General features: G+C 39.2%; 2 protein-coding genes across 4 annotated transcripts; one reads left to right on the top strand and one right to left on the bottom strand.

Moving 5' to 3' along the window:
* Nucleotides 1-34: 34 nt before the first annotated feature.
* On the bottom strand, nucleotides 35-1,277 carry LOC105380574. Its single transcript, XM_011550157.3, has 3 exons — nucleotides 1,029-1,277; nucleotides 733-932; nucleotides 35-446 (listed from the first exon to the last, which is right to left on the bottom strand). The coding sequence occupies exons 1-3, from the start codon at nucleotides 1,260-1,262 to the stop codon at nucleotides 131-133; spliced, it is 750 nt and encodes a 249-aa protein (XP_011548459.3). The 5' UTR covers nucleotides 1,263-1,277; the 3' UTR covers nucleotides 35-130.
* A 163-nt stretch (nucleotides 1,278-1,440) lies between these two features.
* LOC105380573 (carbohydrate-responsive element-binding protein) lies at nucleotides 1,441-16,824 on the top strand. 3 transcript variants are annotated; one of them, XM_038118190.2, is made up of 17 exons: nucleotides 1,441-1,895; nucleotides 3,763-3,869; nucleotides 4,966-5,039; nucleotides 5,275-5,400; nucleotides 5,836-5,992; nucleotides 6,451-6,546; nucleotides 6,709-6,882; nucleotides 8,590-8,874; nucleotides 9,810-10,105; nucleotides 10,578-10,721; nucleotides 11,442-11,610; nucleotides 11,975-12,093; nucleotides 12,504-12,677; nucleotides 13,236-13,363; nucleotides 13,749-13,872; nucleotides 15,553-15,682; nucleotides 15,975-16,824. In XM_038118190.2, exons 1-17 carry the CDS (start codon nucleotides 1,606-1,608, stop codon nucleotides 16,097-16,099), a joined length of 2,718 nt encoding a protein of 905 aa, XP_037974118.2. In that variant the 5' UTR covers nucleotides 1,441-1,605; the 3' UTR covers nucleotides 16,100-16,824. The 3 variants fall into 3 exon arrangements, with proteins under 3 accessions (XP_037974118.2, XP_037974117.2, XP_037974119.2); XM_038118189.2 differs by having other exon boundaries at nucleotides 9,807-10,105; XM_038118191.2 differs by lacking the exon at nucleotides 1,441-1,895 and adding an exon at nucleotides 2,899-3,716 and having other exon boundaries at nucleotides 3,801-3,869; nucleotides 9,807-10,105.
* The last annotated feature ends 40 nt before the right edge of the window (nucleotides 16,825-16,864 follow it).

Below are 16,864 nucleotides of genomic sequence, written 5' to 3'. Positions count from 1 at the left end.
TATTAAAGTCTCAAAGGGAAACACAAAAAAGTAACAAATATATTAAGATAGAAAAGAAATTGTGACAAGATAACAATATTATTATTATAGAAAAATCAACTCTTATAAATAGGATTTTTTTCTCACCTTTTCAGATTATTAACTGCATGTCATTACATGCACTGCAAATTAGATAAATATGTGTTCCATTTACATCTGGGATAGCAGTGAACTGCACTACACTGTCACACAATGAACTATGTTTATCAACTGAATTGAAAAGCATACTTTTTACATCTGCTATGCATTTTTCTGTCTTAACTAATATATTACAAGTTGAACAAGAGAATTCACCATTTCGAAATATTAAATTGGCTTTTTCACATACTGGACAAATAACACTTTCAGCTTCTATTGAACTCCAATCAATATTATAATTTTGGCATCTTTCATATTCTTCTAACCACCTAGAAGCAAAAATAATTTGAATTAAATAAAATAAGAACCATAACTCAACAGACAAGACAAATGCACTTGTACATAGGCCATGGGAAACATTCTAACAAGGGTTTTACAATTTTGTACATTGGAGCACATCAGCACCGTCAAACAATTGAGTAAGTAATTTAATTTTAGGATCTAGGTATTGATTAATACCTACCAGTGTTGAACAATTCGAATTTGTGAGCTAATAGGGTTAAGTAACATGTAGGTAGTGTAGGTACACATTCTATAAGATAGCAAAACACATACCAGTCTAGTTCCTCTTTTACAAGTTCTTTGCGTATTTCATCAAGCATTTGCTCATCCTCAACAGACGATATATCTTCATCGAAATTAAAGGTTTTTTTGTAAATTTCATTCAAAGTTATTTTAACCTCATTTTCAATAGCTGCTCCCCGAAATGAGTTAATAAGCAGACTGCGACAACTGCTTACTTTTTCTCGGTAGCTCTGAAAATCAAATGGAACTTAAAGTTTAAGTATACGATAAAACAACTTTGATTATAATTAGGTATGTATATTTAAATGTACTTGCAATATATATACCTTTCTGAGTTTTTCTTTTATTTCTATTGGCGATTGTTTGTTTCTTATCTTAAGATTTTTATAGGTAGGAGAAGAACGAGTCCCTGGAGAATTCATAGTAGGATGAAATGGAATATGTTTATTTTGTCGTAAACTGTAAAAATTGGCGCAAATCGAAAAAAATATTTTGAAAACACCATCACCAGCTGTGAAATGACATTCAGCACAGACTAAAGTTGGCAATACCTTTGACATATTCTAAAAAATAATCTGTGTTTAGAACTAGCACGAGTCTATAATTATACTAATCGAATATCGATTCGGGGGTCGGGTTAGGATGGGATACAGCCTGGCAAATAAGACTAAATAACACTTTAGTCTATTGTTTTTTTGCGCTGGCAACAAAAAGTGTTAAATGTCAAAATTGGCAAAAACTGCGTTTTTTTTTTCATTTGTACAACAAATGTGGAGTTCGCGCAGTTATCTGCTGTAAAAATATGGCCAAGTTCAAGTCCAAAAGTTGATACAATACAGGAAAACATTTACATTTGTTACAAATTTATGTTATGTGCAGTTGTTAAAACGAAGTTAAACCAAGATGACGCACGTTGAAAGTCGCCAGGCTCGCACTGGCAAGGAGAGCATACATTCTGGACATTTCATGGTGTCGCATTTTGAAGCAGAGGCACAAGATGATTTTGATGATTTGGCTGTCCCAGTACCCGACGAGGAGCAGAACGCCCAGAAAGTAACCGTCGTGGCCACTTACACCGCCCCTGGGGCGCCAGTACCGTTCGTCCCTGACAAACTTGATTATCAACAACATCAACAACTGTCCATAGAGACATCCCTCACCAAGTTGTTCAAGTGCATGACTTTGGCGTACAGGTAAGTCATCATGGTTATCATCATATTGTTGTAAACAAACATTTTTTTCTGATATTGTATAAACTTTATCTAAAAGGTTAAAAATTGAATCTGGTTGAAACGAGGAAATATAATGTATGTTTCCATTGGGCTTAGCTTGTTGATAAGAAAAGGTCACAATGGCCTGAAGACACAGGTCACTCGCTGATATAAATAGTCCTATGAATACTTACAAACTTGTTAATATTTAGCATATTGTTAAAATTATGATGTGCTGATTACAACAACTCAATAACAAATATTATGAAGCGGTTACATGCATATAACACCAGCTGCTATAGTATGGAATTAGATACATTTAGATAATACTTATAGCAAATCCATTCAGTTTCTAATTAGGTACATATCAGAAAACATAACATAACCAAATAGTGTTTAATTACATAAAATTCAGATGATTAAATTAAGAAATTTTAAATTATATTATGTGGCCCATACATACCATACAAATTAATATTAATACATAGTTGCTCATGATCATCATCATCAACATCAGCCTGTAGGACATAGTTGTCCTCTACAAGAACTTGTTTACCCTACTGGTCATTGGTTCTTCGGTTCATTTATATGGCAGGTCCACTGCCACATAATTCAAGAGCTAACTAACTTGATTAACTGAAAAATTATATGATAATACATAAGACATGTGAATTACCTTATTTTTGTGGTCCTTCAGTGAAACTCCCACTTTAAGACATTATTACTTACAACTCTTGTATGATAGGAGAAGGGGCATCATTAGGGCATTATTAAGAATAGAAAACAAAAATAGCATCTACCTAGTTTTCTGCTGGTTATAAATCTTTACAATTAATCCTTAAAATGCTTAATTGGAAAGTTATAATTTTATCAATGAATTTGTTATGTCTTTGTGTAGTATAATTATTTAACATATTTTATTTATTTCATTGACAAAAAATATTCCTATTTTTATGTGACATTGTAATTTATAACATTATAAGTGTACAAACTACTAGAGTATTATCCCTGTAACAATAAATCTAAAGACAAAGGAGCAAGCTTTAACTGTATAATTAATTTACATGAGCAAACACAACTAATACATTTAATCAATTTGTCCAATCCTCCTCTAACATAAGATATTATAATACATCTAATTAATGAACCTCTTTATCTAAAATGCTTATCTTAATTCTGCTTTATTAGATGAAGTCATAAAGTTATTAAATCATAAACTTGTTGTAAGTGTAGAATTTCCTTAACCATTATTATTTCCTACCCAACACCTGTTACCATGTGTAGAACCTATAATAATATATCTCATATTGGATATGTTTGTGATTTCCTAGCTAGCTTAGAACTCTGTTCATCTTGAAAAGAGCTACCATTTTCTAAAATATCAATTCCTCTAAATAGTCCGTTTTTGCGTAATGTGTATTACAATAAATATTTAAGTAGATCTTGTTTCAGGCACAATGTGGGTGTTAATTTACCTAGCTACATGATATTGGTAGCAGATAAGATAGCCCCGTGTCTTATCAACATTTTATTTGAAATAGGCTTAAGACCACTTATTGATAGCGGAGTTGATAACTCGCTCAGTATTTGTCTGGCAACTAAGCTTCACATAGGAGAACCTACCAATTCTTTTAACAAAAAAAGTTTTTTACTTTGTTTTTTTCAAGAATGTCTACTATAATTTATCACCCTGAAACAATGTTTCTAATTCAGTGCAAGACTTTTGTAGTTAATGTAGTAAATCCCATGAGTTTATTTGTTATTCTGATTAATTTGTGACAGGTTGCACAAGGGTAGCTTTTGGTAAGTTAACATATTTATACAATGTTCTTTTTTATTTATTTCTCAGACAAAAATTAACATCACCTAAATGGAATCGTTTCAAAGGTATCAAGCTCCGGTGGAAGGACAAGATCAGACTGAACAATGTTATCTGGAGGTGCTGGCACATGCAGTGTGAGTAAATACATTTATTTTTTTACATCATCCTAAAAAGGTTTTTTTTTTTAAATTAAGTACTACTCTGTTACCTAACTCAATTATGGACTTGTATCCTGCGAAAAGTTGATAATTTTATTGGTTTTATAATTTATTGAGAGTGGCTCTTGATAACACTGACCCGTGGATGGTGTGCCTACAGACGCCGCTGAGGTCATTTAATCGACTGGTCTCCAGTACGTTACCAAGCACGTGTTATACTTCACGACACGTGTAGTTATTTCGTTCATTTCGTCGAAACGAAGGTCACTATTTTATTGAGAAATAAGTAGGTTAATTAATCAGAATATCTATTTATTAGATGGGAAAGCGATTGAACTTTTGGTCTCAATTATTCGACTTTGTTGTGGCTGACTGATAATGCGCCATGTAACATCTCTGACGTCATGTCAATCATATAAACCCAACGTAAACAAATTAGTTTAACTGTTCTCCAAATAAATTGATTGAATAAATAAGAGCAATAGATTTTGTTCAGCAAATACTTGTGTATACGTTATGCCTTAGTTACTGACCACCTTACGTTTACGAAACTTTTATAACATAAGCCCTAATCAATGCCAGAATGATGCCAGATATCAGTAATGTTATTAACTATGTCTTAGGTACACAGTATGGATTTTTCAGTACTTTATTATTATTATTATAAAAAGGGGTTTTGGTATTAGCTAACTTAATCTTAGCAATTGGGATTCTCACAATCGCTTTACAAAACAATTATAAATACATAATTATACTCAGTACCTAAGTAGTATCACTTGTGTAAGTCTAGATAAGTACTGGGTCACACTTATATATCTGCGGCTAGCTTAAGATTTACAGGTTATTGAACTTGTTTACAAGCAAGTGTTCGAAACACACGCTCAAAGGGTGACCAATAAGGTTCTATGGGTATAAGTAGTTTATGCCCAAACGTTTGAAGAAATTTTATTTGCAAACTACAATAACAGTGCTGTCTATCTTAGCATAGTAGGTAGGCATAATGTTCGGCCGCAGCTTTTAAGCGCTCTTTCTTTTATTACTTTTATTGACTTTCGTTTTGTTTTATTTTCAGTCATAAAGAAACAGAACACGCTGGTTTGCCAGTTCGCATCCCCGCTGGATGTGGATACCCACGTGAAGCCAGAGGTTAGTATTACACTTTTAATCCAGAGAGTTATGTACTACTACTAGCTTTTTCTAAAAAACGAACAAACAAGAGCAGCCTACGAAATTGATTAGTGGTTAACGCAGCTGCTCTTCGAAACTTCGTTTTTGTAAGCTAGAGTGAACCCATTGAAACCATTTTAATGGCATTATTCCATAACACTGTTGCTTTTTATAATGTTCCTTATCTCTTTTAATATCTCTTATGAATTTTCAGACGACAATACTTGAAGGAAAATATTGGAAAAGAAGAGCAGAAGCAGTCATAGCAGAATATAAAAAATGGCGGATGTTTCATATAATGCGGCTCTTTGGCAAGGGCGACACCTCTGTCCAGGATACTGTAAGATATTTTCTTTTGTTGTTTATAAATATCAGTATTTTTAAGGAAATATTTGTGCCCACGAATAAGGAATTACACATTAAAAGAAATTTTAAAACCCTGACTTATTCACCTATAATCGATTTTAAATAGCCAATAGCCAGTCCTGATTATGAGCTTTACGAGCAAAAAAACCCTTTAAACTGCAAACCACAAACTTATCAAAATAAGCTCCTAACCGGTCAGTTCTGAGTTGGAGTCGTTTTGATATAACCAAAAATCCCTGCTACGTCAACTCCAACCTCTTCCTCACAATACCGTCTAATCCCGTCGGATCTCGGACATGGACACGCTGAAGTCGTAATTATAGCCAATAACCAGGCCCGATTACCATCTACAAATCCCTGCTACCCAAACCTCAAACTGTTTGTTTACAATACCATCTAACCCCGTCAGATCTCGGACATGGACACGGTGGAGTCCCTGTCGCAGTGCGGCGAGCTGGCGGGCGGCATGCTCACGGACGAGGACTACCTCAGCTTCATGAGTGACACGCTGTTCTCCACCATCTCCAGCCACCAGCCCTTCGCCTTCCCTGACCCGAGGGAGATCGGTGAGACTCATTTTATGTACCTATACAGCGCCCTAATTGCCCTATCTATTTGCGATAAATAGCACATACTGCATAGATACAAAGCTGTGTTATAGAATCCCTGTGCGATCTTATTGCAACTCGGATATAGGTTTCACTCGTATGCCTTGTATCGCTTTTAAAATCTGTGTTGTGGATACAAGCGTGTGCCCGACCCGACCAAATATTGAATAGACGTATCGATCTATGGTCATAGGCAGGCAGAGCAGAGCAACGCCAAAAAAATTACCATCAGCATCTGACAACATTGGTTCTCACTTCACTGGTTCTTATAAAAAGCCATTTTAGCATAAAATACAAAGTCCATTGCTAGTCATAGATATCTACCAAAATGCTCGTTTAGTCAGACGCGAACTGTTCTCGTAGGTAAACTGATTGAAAGACATTACTAACACAATCATTTTACATTATTTCCACAGCAAGAGGAGCTAGTTTGGCGGACTTCATCCAGCCGAGCCTGGGCCCGCTGCAACCCAACCTCGACGATTTTATGGACACATTGGAACCTCTGCACGGTAAATACCACTATCACACGTGTAGGTAAAAGCTATTTATAACTTAATTATAACGAGAGGTTTTCGGGTTCAATTGGACTGACGTTATCTATCAGAGGTTACTTTATTGCTGTAGGTATGTTTTTTATTGGCGCGTGTAACGTGATTGGTTTGTTTCGTCAGACATTCTCTCGTCGCACCACCGCCTGCCGCCGGTGCCTGAGGAGCCGACGATCAGCGCTGAAGAGACGCTGTACAGGAGCGGTATCACTGACTCGTATAGTCAGGGATACACCGTCGCCGCTAATACAAATTCTAACGCACTCACCATGCCAACCAGCCAGATGTCTATTCATGGTACGTTTTGTTTAATCGTAACTGTAAGTATAGGTGTAAATAAGATGACTTGAAATACAGGGTGTTAACTTAATTGCGTTGGAGCGGGAAATGGTAGATACAGCTGATGATACTGAACACGATAAGACATTAAAAAACGTATTTTATTTGCTTTAAGCTGACCAACATAAAACAGTTTTATTTAGTACATTTTAAAATTTCATAGTCACCCTATTCAGGTTTAGGTACGTTTGACAGAATGACCATGAACTTGAAAGCCAAGATCAAGACCAAACAATTCAAAGCCAAGGTCAATAAAAAAGTATGCGTGCATCTGCACCACACTCGTGGAGCCACATCGTCAAGGTACCTACCGAGATTTTGGGTACTCAAAGTACCCAATCCATTGTAGACATTTTATTTTACTCCATAAGTATCACTTTATTGATACACAATTATCTTTTATGAATACAGAACATTTTAATTTTATGCTTCATAACATAGGTCACACGTATTCACAGCACAGCACAACATAAAACGAAATGAGGAACAAGGCTTGGTAATCAAAAGATAGAATTGTAGGTACCTTTTCCCTTTTAGGTAATAATTGTAAAAAATGATTGTAAACAAGTAAACAACAATGACTGACTGACAGACTAGATCCACAGAGAAGGTAATGACTATCATAAATACTCGATGGTTATGATACGCGAGATTGTTATTATTCTACTGGTATTTAAAGTGAGGCCATACTTATTATGAGGATTTCCGTACTATTCGTCATCAAAGACGTCTCAATCGCAAGTACACAACACAAATCGAGATGAGCGAGTGAAAGTAAACCAATTCGTCATTGAAGTAGACCCTGTTATCATCCTGTTATGCATTGTGGTCTTTTATCTTTAGCTGCATACAGACCGGCCAAACGAACGCCAACGAACGGGTTTTGTTGACCTTCGTTGCTCAATCTGCCCCTGTATTTTGTATGATAAATGTCCATCGGTGGGCGTTCATTGGGCCGGTCTGTACGCATCTTTAGGTAATAAAAGAAAAATAAAATGTGGTGAGTATCAAGGGTGAATACTAAACGCTTACCTTATTCTGAGTAAAAAGGTTTAATTATTGTTCTGAGCTCCTAGAAAGTCATAAATTATATTCTGTACGATCTATGAAACTTTATGCACATCAGCTGTTTAATTGTTGATTAGTATGTCATTAATCACCATGAATAATTTCAATTTTATTTAATAATTGTTATTACCTACTGTGTAATTAATTACAATCATAGTTACATCAAATAAATTATGAAAAGTGAAGTTGATAACAAATTTACAGTGTGTGTTCTTTTGCAATCGAATGTCTCATTGGTTATGTGTTTGTGTAGGGTGACCATGTTTTTGATTAAGGTAAAACTTTCCACTTTACTTTAGACTTTAAACATAAATATTCTAGATTCTGATGTTTTTTTTCTTAGAAACGTGCTTGGTTAGACTAATACTAACCCCCATTTCCCGCTCAAACGCATTCTAGTTAACACCCTGTATATGAGTGATTAAGTAGTCGTCCTATTCGGCTTTTAAAGGCTGCCCTACATATTTTAATTTTAACCAGTTCGACCAAGGCCGAATACATCAACGCTTCGCCCTTACCACTCATTATTTACCTCTACACAGCAATCCCAAATAAACCTACCTTAAAAACAACTGCACGTATCGTAAACCTTTTTAGGTACTAACACCAACACGCAAATGATGCCTTCGATGGCGTCGCCGTCGATCAAGAACGAGCGTATGCAGATGTACGACAGCGGGCGGCTTTACGTCCAGACCGACATGCAAACAAACATGCAGACAAACATGATGGCGCAGGAAGTGTCGCCGTCGTATGCGCCGGCGCACTACGAGCCGGCCGCGGGGGACGCGGGGTACGGGGGGAAGCGCATGCACTACGCACAGAACACGAGCAAGATCGTGCAGCCGCAAGAGAATACGGGGTACACCAAGTATAGTGCAGGTGAGTTAGCTAATTGATTTTTAACAAGTCTTTAATTAGAGGTTTTAAAAATATCACGGCCATTAAAGCTCTATTTAATGCTTTAGTTCGTAGCAAACTAGAGTTCAACGCCGTAGTGTGGGCTCTTAGTGAAGTGAAGTACAGTAGCATGATTGACAAGATTCAGAACAAATTCATACGTTTTCTCTACATGAAACTGTACGGAGTCTATCCCGGATACCCACTGTTGTACCCAACTCTATTCGTGCTAGGAATGGTAGGTTACAATAGGTTGGAAGTTCGTCGTGATCTGGCGTTGACATTATACCTTTTTAGGATATGGAGAGGAAAGACTGGCAATCCCAGTATACTTCAGCAGCTGCGGCTGACGGTCCCTAGCAATTCTTTAAGATCGCGTAAATCCCGCACGTTCGCTGCACCCTGCGGCAGGACCGCCCTGCTCCGGCAGGTGCCCGTCACCCGCGCGATACACCTCTTGAACAGGATCGATGATAGGACGGACATTCATCATTGTCCGCTGAGTGAATTCACGAAAGTTGCTTTGTTTGTTATCTGTTACGGATAGGGAGGCTCCTGTATTTTAATTGTTTGTTTTTAAATGTTATTGTTTGTGGGTCTAGCTCTAGACCTTAAATTATTATTAAGTATTTAAAATTATGTTAAGTAGCTACACTATTGAATTGGTTGTAACTGTAATAATAGTGTTAGTTTTTTGTAAATAAATAAATAAATCAAGTACCCCAAATTAATGGAAATTACAAGCGTTGGTAATGAGACTTCTTAAAAAGCCACTCCAATGTGAAAAGCCTTACTGTAAGCTTTCAAAATGAATGTGTGCTTACTTTAGGTACAACTCTCATATTATACCTATCTATAACGAATAAGAGCCAAACTAAACAAGAAACATGTCCCATTTAAGTGTAACTCTCCAGCAGGTATACCGCCGTCGCAGACAGCACCAGAGACTGTCTCACTGCTACAGCAGCCTGTCCAAAACCCGAAATACGCTTCCACCATGGTGATCCAGGGGCGGCCATCCTACTCACGAGAGAAGCCGCGGGCCCGCATCAACCAGTACCCGAGTCCTGTGGTCAACAACCACTACGGGTCGTATTCGAACCAGGCGCCCGCTCCGTATGAGGCGAGGCAGTACCTGGCGCCCGCGCCGGCTAAACAGAGCAATCGTGCCTTCAAGATGCCGTCGCCGCCGCTGGCCCCGGCTTCGCAGCAGGTTGGTGGATGATTGACGTGGTTTTAGAGCTGCTTGAATTTTGTTTTAACTTGTGTAAGGCCCGGAATGGAATAACCAATCAGATTTCGTTATTTCCACATCTCTCCGCTTAGCTTCGGTGGAAATGGATCAAGCGAAGACAAATTAGACATCTCTCCTCTCCGCTTTGGCGGAAACCTGGCCTGATGATTTTTAGAATGGAAGAGATGGATTGATAGGCCTTTTAAAAGACCTTACATTATGTACTGAAGAAAGGTGTGTAGTAAATAATTACATTTGTTGCATTAAAACAAGGCAACCCTGGCGGTAATCAGATTAGTGTGATCGCGCGAGCCCCGCCCCCCGCGTCACTGCGCGGCAGATAGCGCGTCTAGACCGTTGCGTAATGCGGCAATTTCGCGAACCGTCTGTACGCAAATACTGATAACGGCATTGTTTGTAATTGAGACCTAATCCTACGTTTGTTTCGCAGGTATCAGGCAGCAGTCGAGTGAATGCCGGCGTCCAGAGTAAGGAGAGCTATCGGTCGAATAGCCTTCCATTGGGGGCAGCGCTCAACACTGATTGGTCGATATCAGCGCCGGCGGAGGCCACGCCGCGGCAACATGCGCCCAGGGTAAAGTGTACCTTCTTGCGATAAATATAGTAGCTAATCCGCCTTGTTGATAAGCGAGTTTACGTCTAATCTAACGTAGGTTTAGATTTTTGACAGGCTGTTGCTGACTCGATGTTTTTGATTAGATGGACAATTTATATTTGGAATGCATATTTTTGTGTTCCTGTTATTGGCTGTTCATTATTTATCATAGATTTTTTATCGTATTGAACGATCGGGTAAAACCAATTTCCTGATAAATGCATATAGGTACTTAATGATACAACAGAATGCTTCCAATTTAAAATCAAGTAGGTAAATCATGTGCAATGAGAGTGATAAATAAAGATACGCTGGTTTTAAAATATCTTGATCGTATCAAAGCCAATGACAGATACCATGGGCGACCTTGGTATCAGATGGAGGATTGGTCTGTCACTGCGCAAGATCAAGAAGTTTGGAAGATAAATAAGGCGGCCCTTCAGTCTTAGGATATATTTAGAACCATAGAATATATTTATTTGGCACCAAGATAAAACATTAATACATAACTACAAACTCTAAGCTTGCGTGGATAAACTCACGTTCCGAAGATCGGCAAACATTAATACATAACTTAAAACCCTAAGCTTGCTTGAATTAACTCACGATTCCAAAATTTGCATATCCATATTATAAAGTGTCCTTTATCCCTAAAACCTTAAAACTTCGAAGTACTATAATGGTTTACCCACTCTACAGGCGCGCGAGACCACCCCAGGCGCCATCCGGCTCCGCTCCCGCTCTACCTCGTCTCAGGGCGAGGGAGGCGCGGGGGGGAGGCGCCCGCCCCCGCTCAACAGCGTGGCCAGCGAGCCCGCGCTGCCGCAGGCCAGCGTCATGCTGGCGCAGCTGCTGTCGCAGCAACACTGTGAGTAGCATCATCGTACAACAAATGAGATTTACGAAAGGAGTCCCTTCGAGTGACGTAACAGTTGGACCTATATGGTTTATATGTATACGTCCGGCGCACCCTGGGCAGTTAGTTATTAGTATTAAATAATACTGGCTAATCTGACTGGCCAAGCCTTAGAACCCGGTGGCAAACGCTAGATATAAGAAAAATATAGCACAAATAGTCGGTAAAAGGTTTGAGCAGCAATTAAAGTATTTTAATAAATTTGATAGTTTGAAAACTCTATAATAGCGCCTATTATGAATCACTAATAGATGATGGTATGGTATAGTATAAGGTCTGTTTAATGCATCTGATGTATATTATCGTTATGTTGCAGCTCAAAGCGTGTACAAGATGAGCAGCGCCGGCGAGGAGGCCGGGGTCAGTGACCCCACGCGGTCGCCGGCGGCGCGCGCGCAGCCCTCGCCCATCGGCAGCGACATCATGTCGCCCATTGTGAGTATTGTTCACTCAGTGTTTCATTGGGTTTTTGCTATAATTCAATACTATTAGTTTAAAATGGGGTGGTGTATTTCGGCTCCTGCTTGAACAAATGTTGAAAGTTATGTATCGTTCGTGGTGAAACACAATTCAATTATGTACGTCCTAGCAGTGTGAGAAAATAATGTATTCTCATAGGTTTGTCTATTACATAAAAAAAGTAGTTGGAAAAACTTATTTCGACCACATACACGGCCAGATACAGTAGAAAAGTCTATGCACAATATGGGGCATAACAGTTACAACTAGATTATAGATCTTAGGCAAGGCTTTTCACACCTACGAAACTGAACCTCCTTCCTTAGCTCCTCTACACCTTTAAAATACAACCTTTCAAAGAAGCTAACAAACATTCCATTCCCCAGTGCATGGACGCCCTCGGCTCGCCGTCCACGTCGCCGCCGCCGTCGCCCGGCTCCCCGCGCGAGCCGCGACGCACGCACCTGCACGCCGAGCAGAAGAGACGATACAACATCAAGAACGGCTTCGACACGCTACAGTCGCTGATACCGCATCTTAACAACAATCCTGCTGCTAAGGTAAATAGATGTTCTTTCTTGTTGTCAAAAGGCTTCGGTAAAACATAAACCTACCGCTAACGTTACTCAGTCAGCGTCAGACCCTAAGTGACGTAATTATTATCTTCGTGACGTCACTATATATCGTCCACGTCCCCGCCACCGTCGCCCGGCTCCCCGCGCGAGCCGCGACGCACCCACCTGCACGCCGAGCAGAAGAGACGATACAACATCAAGAACGGCTTCGACACGCTGCAGTCGCTGATACCGCATCTTAATAATAATCCGGCTGCTAAGGTAAATAGGGACGCTTCGTGACGTCACTATCATAAAGAATCCAGGTGCAAACTAGCACTAGAAAGCCATTGACACGCTGCAGGCACTCATCAAAAACAACCCCGCCGCTAATGTTGCTTTTTTGTTTCTTGTCTTCGTGACGTCACTGTCGTAAAGGCTCCCTGAAAGCGACATAGTCTCTCTATCATACGACAAGTCTGGATAAATTATCTTCACCAAAGAATACATGTGAAATGTATTCTTTGGTGAAGATAATTTATATATAAATAATACGTTTCGCAGGTGAGCAAGGCGGCGATGCTACAGAAAGGCGCCGAGTACATCAAACAACTGAAGGCCGAGCGGAACCAAATCAAAGAGGAGATGGAAAGCCTCCGACAACAAATCGAATGTTTAAACAATTCTATTTCGTAAGTATTTCTTACTTACCTATTATGTAATTTAATTTCGAGCAATAGTGTCCAAAATTATGTATCAGGACTGGGATGGGATGTATGTTTGGATTTGAGTGTATGTTTATTGGGTATTTATTTACTAGCTATATAATCACTATCATTCTGCAAATGAGAGTTAAAAAAAGAACAAAAATCCACAGTGCTGCCATCTGCAATGCTTTTTAGCTTTCAATCTATTTCAAAACAATTTTTCATTATTTATACTTATTGCACGACAGTCTGAAACATAGTACTTACTTCGTACCAGTAGCTCTCCCGTGCGTACCCCACAAGGAAGTAGGTACATTCAAGGCAGCACATACACACAAGACGTGATAGTAATAATAGTTGTTGTTTCCAGCAACTGCCATTCTCTGCTGCCGGCGACGGGCGCGCCGGTGTCGCGCGCGCGCGCCGGCCGCCTGCGCGAAATGTTCGCCAGACACGTCGCCAACCGGACGCTGCACAACTGGAAGTATTGGCTCGTATCCTTTTTAATGAGTGTGTAGGGTTGGGTGGTTGCGGGATTGTCTGTAGGTATTTGTAGGGAGAGGAGATTAGTGTAAATGTTTCATGACGGGATAAAAATCATGACTTTACTGTTTTTTTACAATACAATAGAATCCTCTTTATTGGCACCAAAACACAAAAAATACAAAAATAAAACTTTAAAATAAAAACCGGCCAAGTGCGAGTCGGGCTCGCGCACAAAGGGTTCCGTAGCAGCAAATATAATTTACAGTTAAATCAACCTATCTCAAAAACTATAAGAGATACTTTGATCAAACCAAAAATCGTTGAAAGAGTTAATTAGCATGCATCACCTCTATTTTTTTTAGAATTTTATACCCCGTAGTTATAAAAATAGAGGGGGGGGGACATACTTTTTACGACTTTGAGAGCTGATATCTCAAAAACCGTTCACTTTAAGAAAAATGTTTTTTAGAAAACTTTATATCATTTTAAAAGACCTTTCCATTGATACCCCACACGGGTATGTACATCGAAAAAACAAATTTCATCCCTCAGTTACATGTATGGGGGGCCCCACCCCCAATTCTTTTTTTTACTATTTAGTGTCATATTTTTGTAGCGGTTCATACAACACATATTCCCATCAAATTTCATCACTGTAGTACTTATAGTTTCCGAGTAAATCGGCTGTGACAGACGGACAGACGGACAGACGGACAGGCGGACAGACGGACATGACGAAACTATAAGGGTTCCGTTTTTGCCATTTTGGCTACGGAACCCTAAAAACGGTACGAAAAGGCGGCCTTATTGGTTATAGCAATCTCTTCAAGATAACCTTTGAAAAGAAGCGCGTTTTCTAAAACGTCTAAGCACTCTAGCGTTGTCAGCGTTTTAATTCCACACATATCCTTCATCCAGACATTTTAAAACAGGCTGCTGCAATTTTGCTACTATGGACGAACATATTGAGATAATCCGAAAGAATAAACTAAAGTGGAGCACAACGCCCTTTTATCTCGGCCACATAAAATTCTCATATCTATCAGATTATTTATGGAAAATGCCAAAATTTGTAAGTAATCGTATAACTACGTGAGTACAAATCTGATAAGGAATAAACATTGCACAAATATTGATATCATAAAGTTAATCAATAATTTCGTTCAATCAGCCTTGAACTGATATGCGTTTTTGGGATTACAAGTAATCTACATACATAATTATACGTTTATGGGCCGGATCAAATATACAGGCGCGCCCATTTAGATCGGTCAAAAAACATACAAAAATTCCGGATCGCCCTTCTGTTCTATCATTTATACAGGTGGTTGCACAAGTGGAAGAACAATAGAAGGCAGGTTCTAAGAACTTATGAAATTCGTAAAAAAACTATTCCTCATAGTAAAAAATCACATGACCAACAAAGTTTTATTAGCGCCCTGTATACAGTATGACATCACTCAAAAATTAAAAACACAGGATCTAACTAAAGTGTCCCTATCAAAAACTTTCTTTCTCACAACAGTTTATTCATCGACTTCTATTAAATTTGACAAAGCTTACGCATCCTTAAAGCCTTTACGTGTAACTTTTAACTGTGTAACCAATATGACAATGGTTATCGGTTTGTTACGCAGTCTATTGTGGAATTGTATCCCCTCCTGTAAGTTCCTTAACCCAGCGTTCAGTTCAGCGTGGTGGCGGCGGCGCTGCAGCAGTCGTTCAGCGCGTGCGTGTCGTGCGGCAGCGGCGCGGACCTGGTCCGGACCACGCTGCTGTGGGCCGAGCAGCACTGCTCGCTCGTCGAGATGAGGCCCGGTATGTGTCATTATCATTTGTAGTGTTATTGATTTTCTTGTGTCAGACTATTGTATTAGATATTGGACCCCCGAATTTATATAATTGGCTTGCAAGGGTCGTCGTGATGCTCGAATTTTGGCTTTTTGTCTAACACAAAGAGTCGAAATTCGAGTATTACGATTACCCTTGCAAGCTATTGTTAGCTGACATATCCCAATCTAACACAAGTGCAGCAGATGATTTCTACCATTATACTCCTTTCGATGACAAAAAAGTTTCTCTTCATATTTTCTTGTCTATGGTCCCCCAGCGGTGCTGAACTCGCTGCGAGTGCTGTGCACGTCCACGGAGATCCTCACGAACCCGGAGCGGCTGCCCGAGGAGGCGCGCGCCGCCGCCGCCGCCGCCTCCTCCGTCAAGAGCGAACCCACCTAGCGTCGCCACCGGGGAAACTACATGCAGACTCGTCCAGCCCGATTGTAGCACTGTCGGTAAAGCAGTGCTGAGAAGTTATGCAGCTGCTCACTAGATGTCGCTAGAGGGGTTTTTGATAACATTGTAGGAAACGGAAAGCTTGAGTTTTTGGTTACAATATGGATGGAGAATGGAAATTATAACTTTGTAAAATATAGCATGAGTCCTTGACAGATTATTATGCCTGGCATATAAAGAAAGTTTTGCCTTGTAAAATAAAAAGGTATGTAAAATTTCTTGATTTGACATCTTTTTGACTATATGTTACAAAGTATTAGAACTTGTGTTTTTGTAGGTAATTAGGAAAGAAACAATTCATATGAATTAATTATTTTAAATTTCCGTTTCCTACTATTTATGGCCACAAACTGGGGACATCTGGTGAGCGTAATTACATTAGTTTGATTGAACAGCAAGGTTACTGACCCACGGTTGTTGAGCGATGACTTGTATTTGCTTACTTGCTACTTTTAGGAAAGTAGTATTAAAAAAAATATTGCCAATAGTGCCTTTTAGTAGTTGAAAAGAAAATGGATTTTTCGATTTTTTAGATTGAAACTTAAAGTATGTCACAGTCATCGCTCAAAATTTCGTACTTCCCTCCGATCACACCAAGCCATGCAACCGTCAGGGGCCATATCCTAATATTACACGTACGATTCAAAGTATATGTTACAGCACATATTAGGTCCGTAAGGACCTCGTTTCATATGTAAATATGAAATT

Source organism: Plutella xylostella, chromosome 10 (genome assembly GCF_932276165.1).
Source record: "Plutella xylostella chromosome 10, ilPluXylo3.1, whole genome shotgun sequence".
Classification (NCBI taxonomy): Eukaryota; Metazoa; Arthropoda; class Insecta; order Lepidoptera; family Plutellidae; genus Plutella; species Plutella xylostella.
The sequence above is the reverse complement of the archived record's forward strand: the minus strand, read 5'-3'. Positions and strand labels throughout refer to the sequence as shown.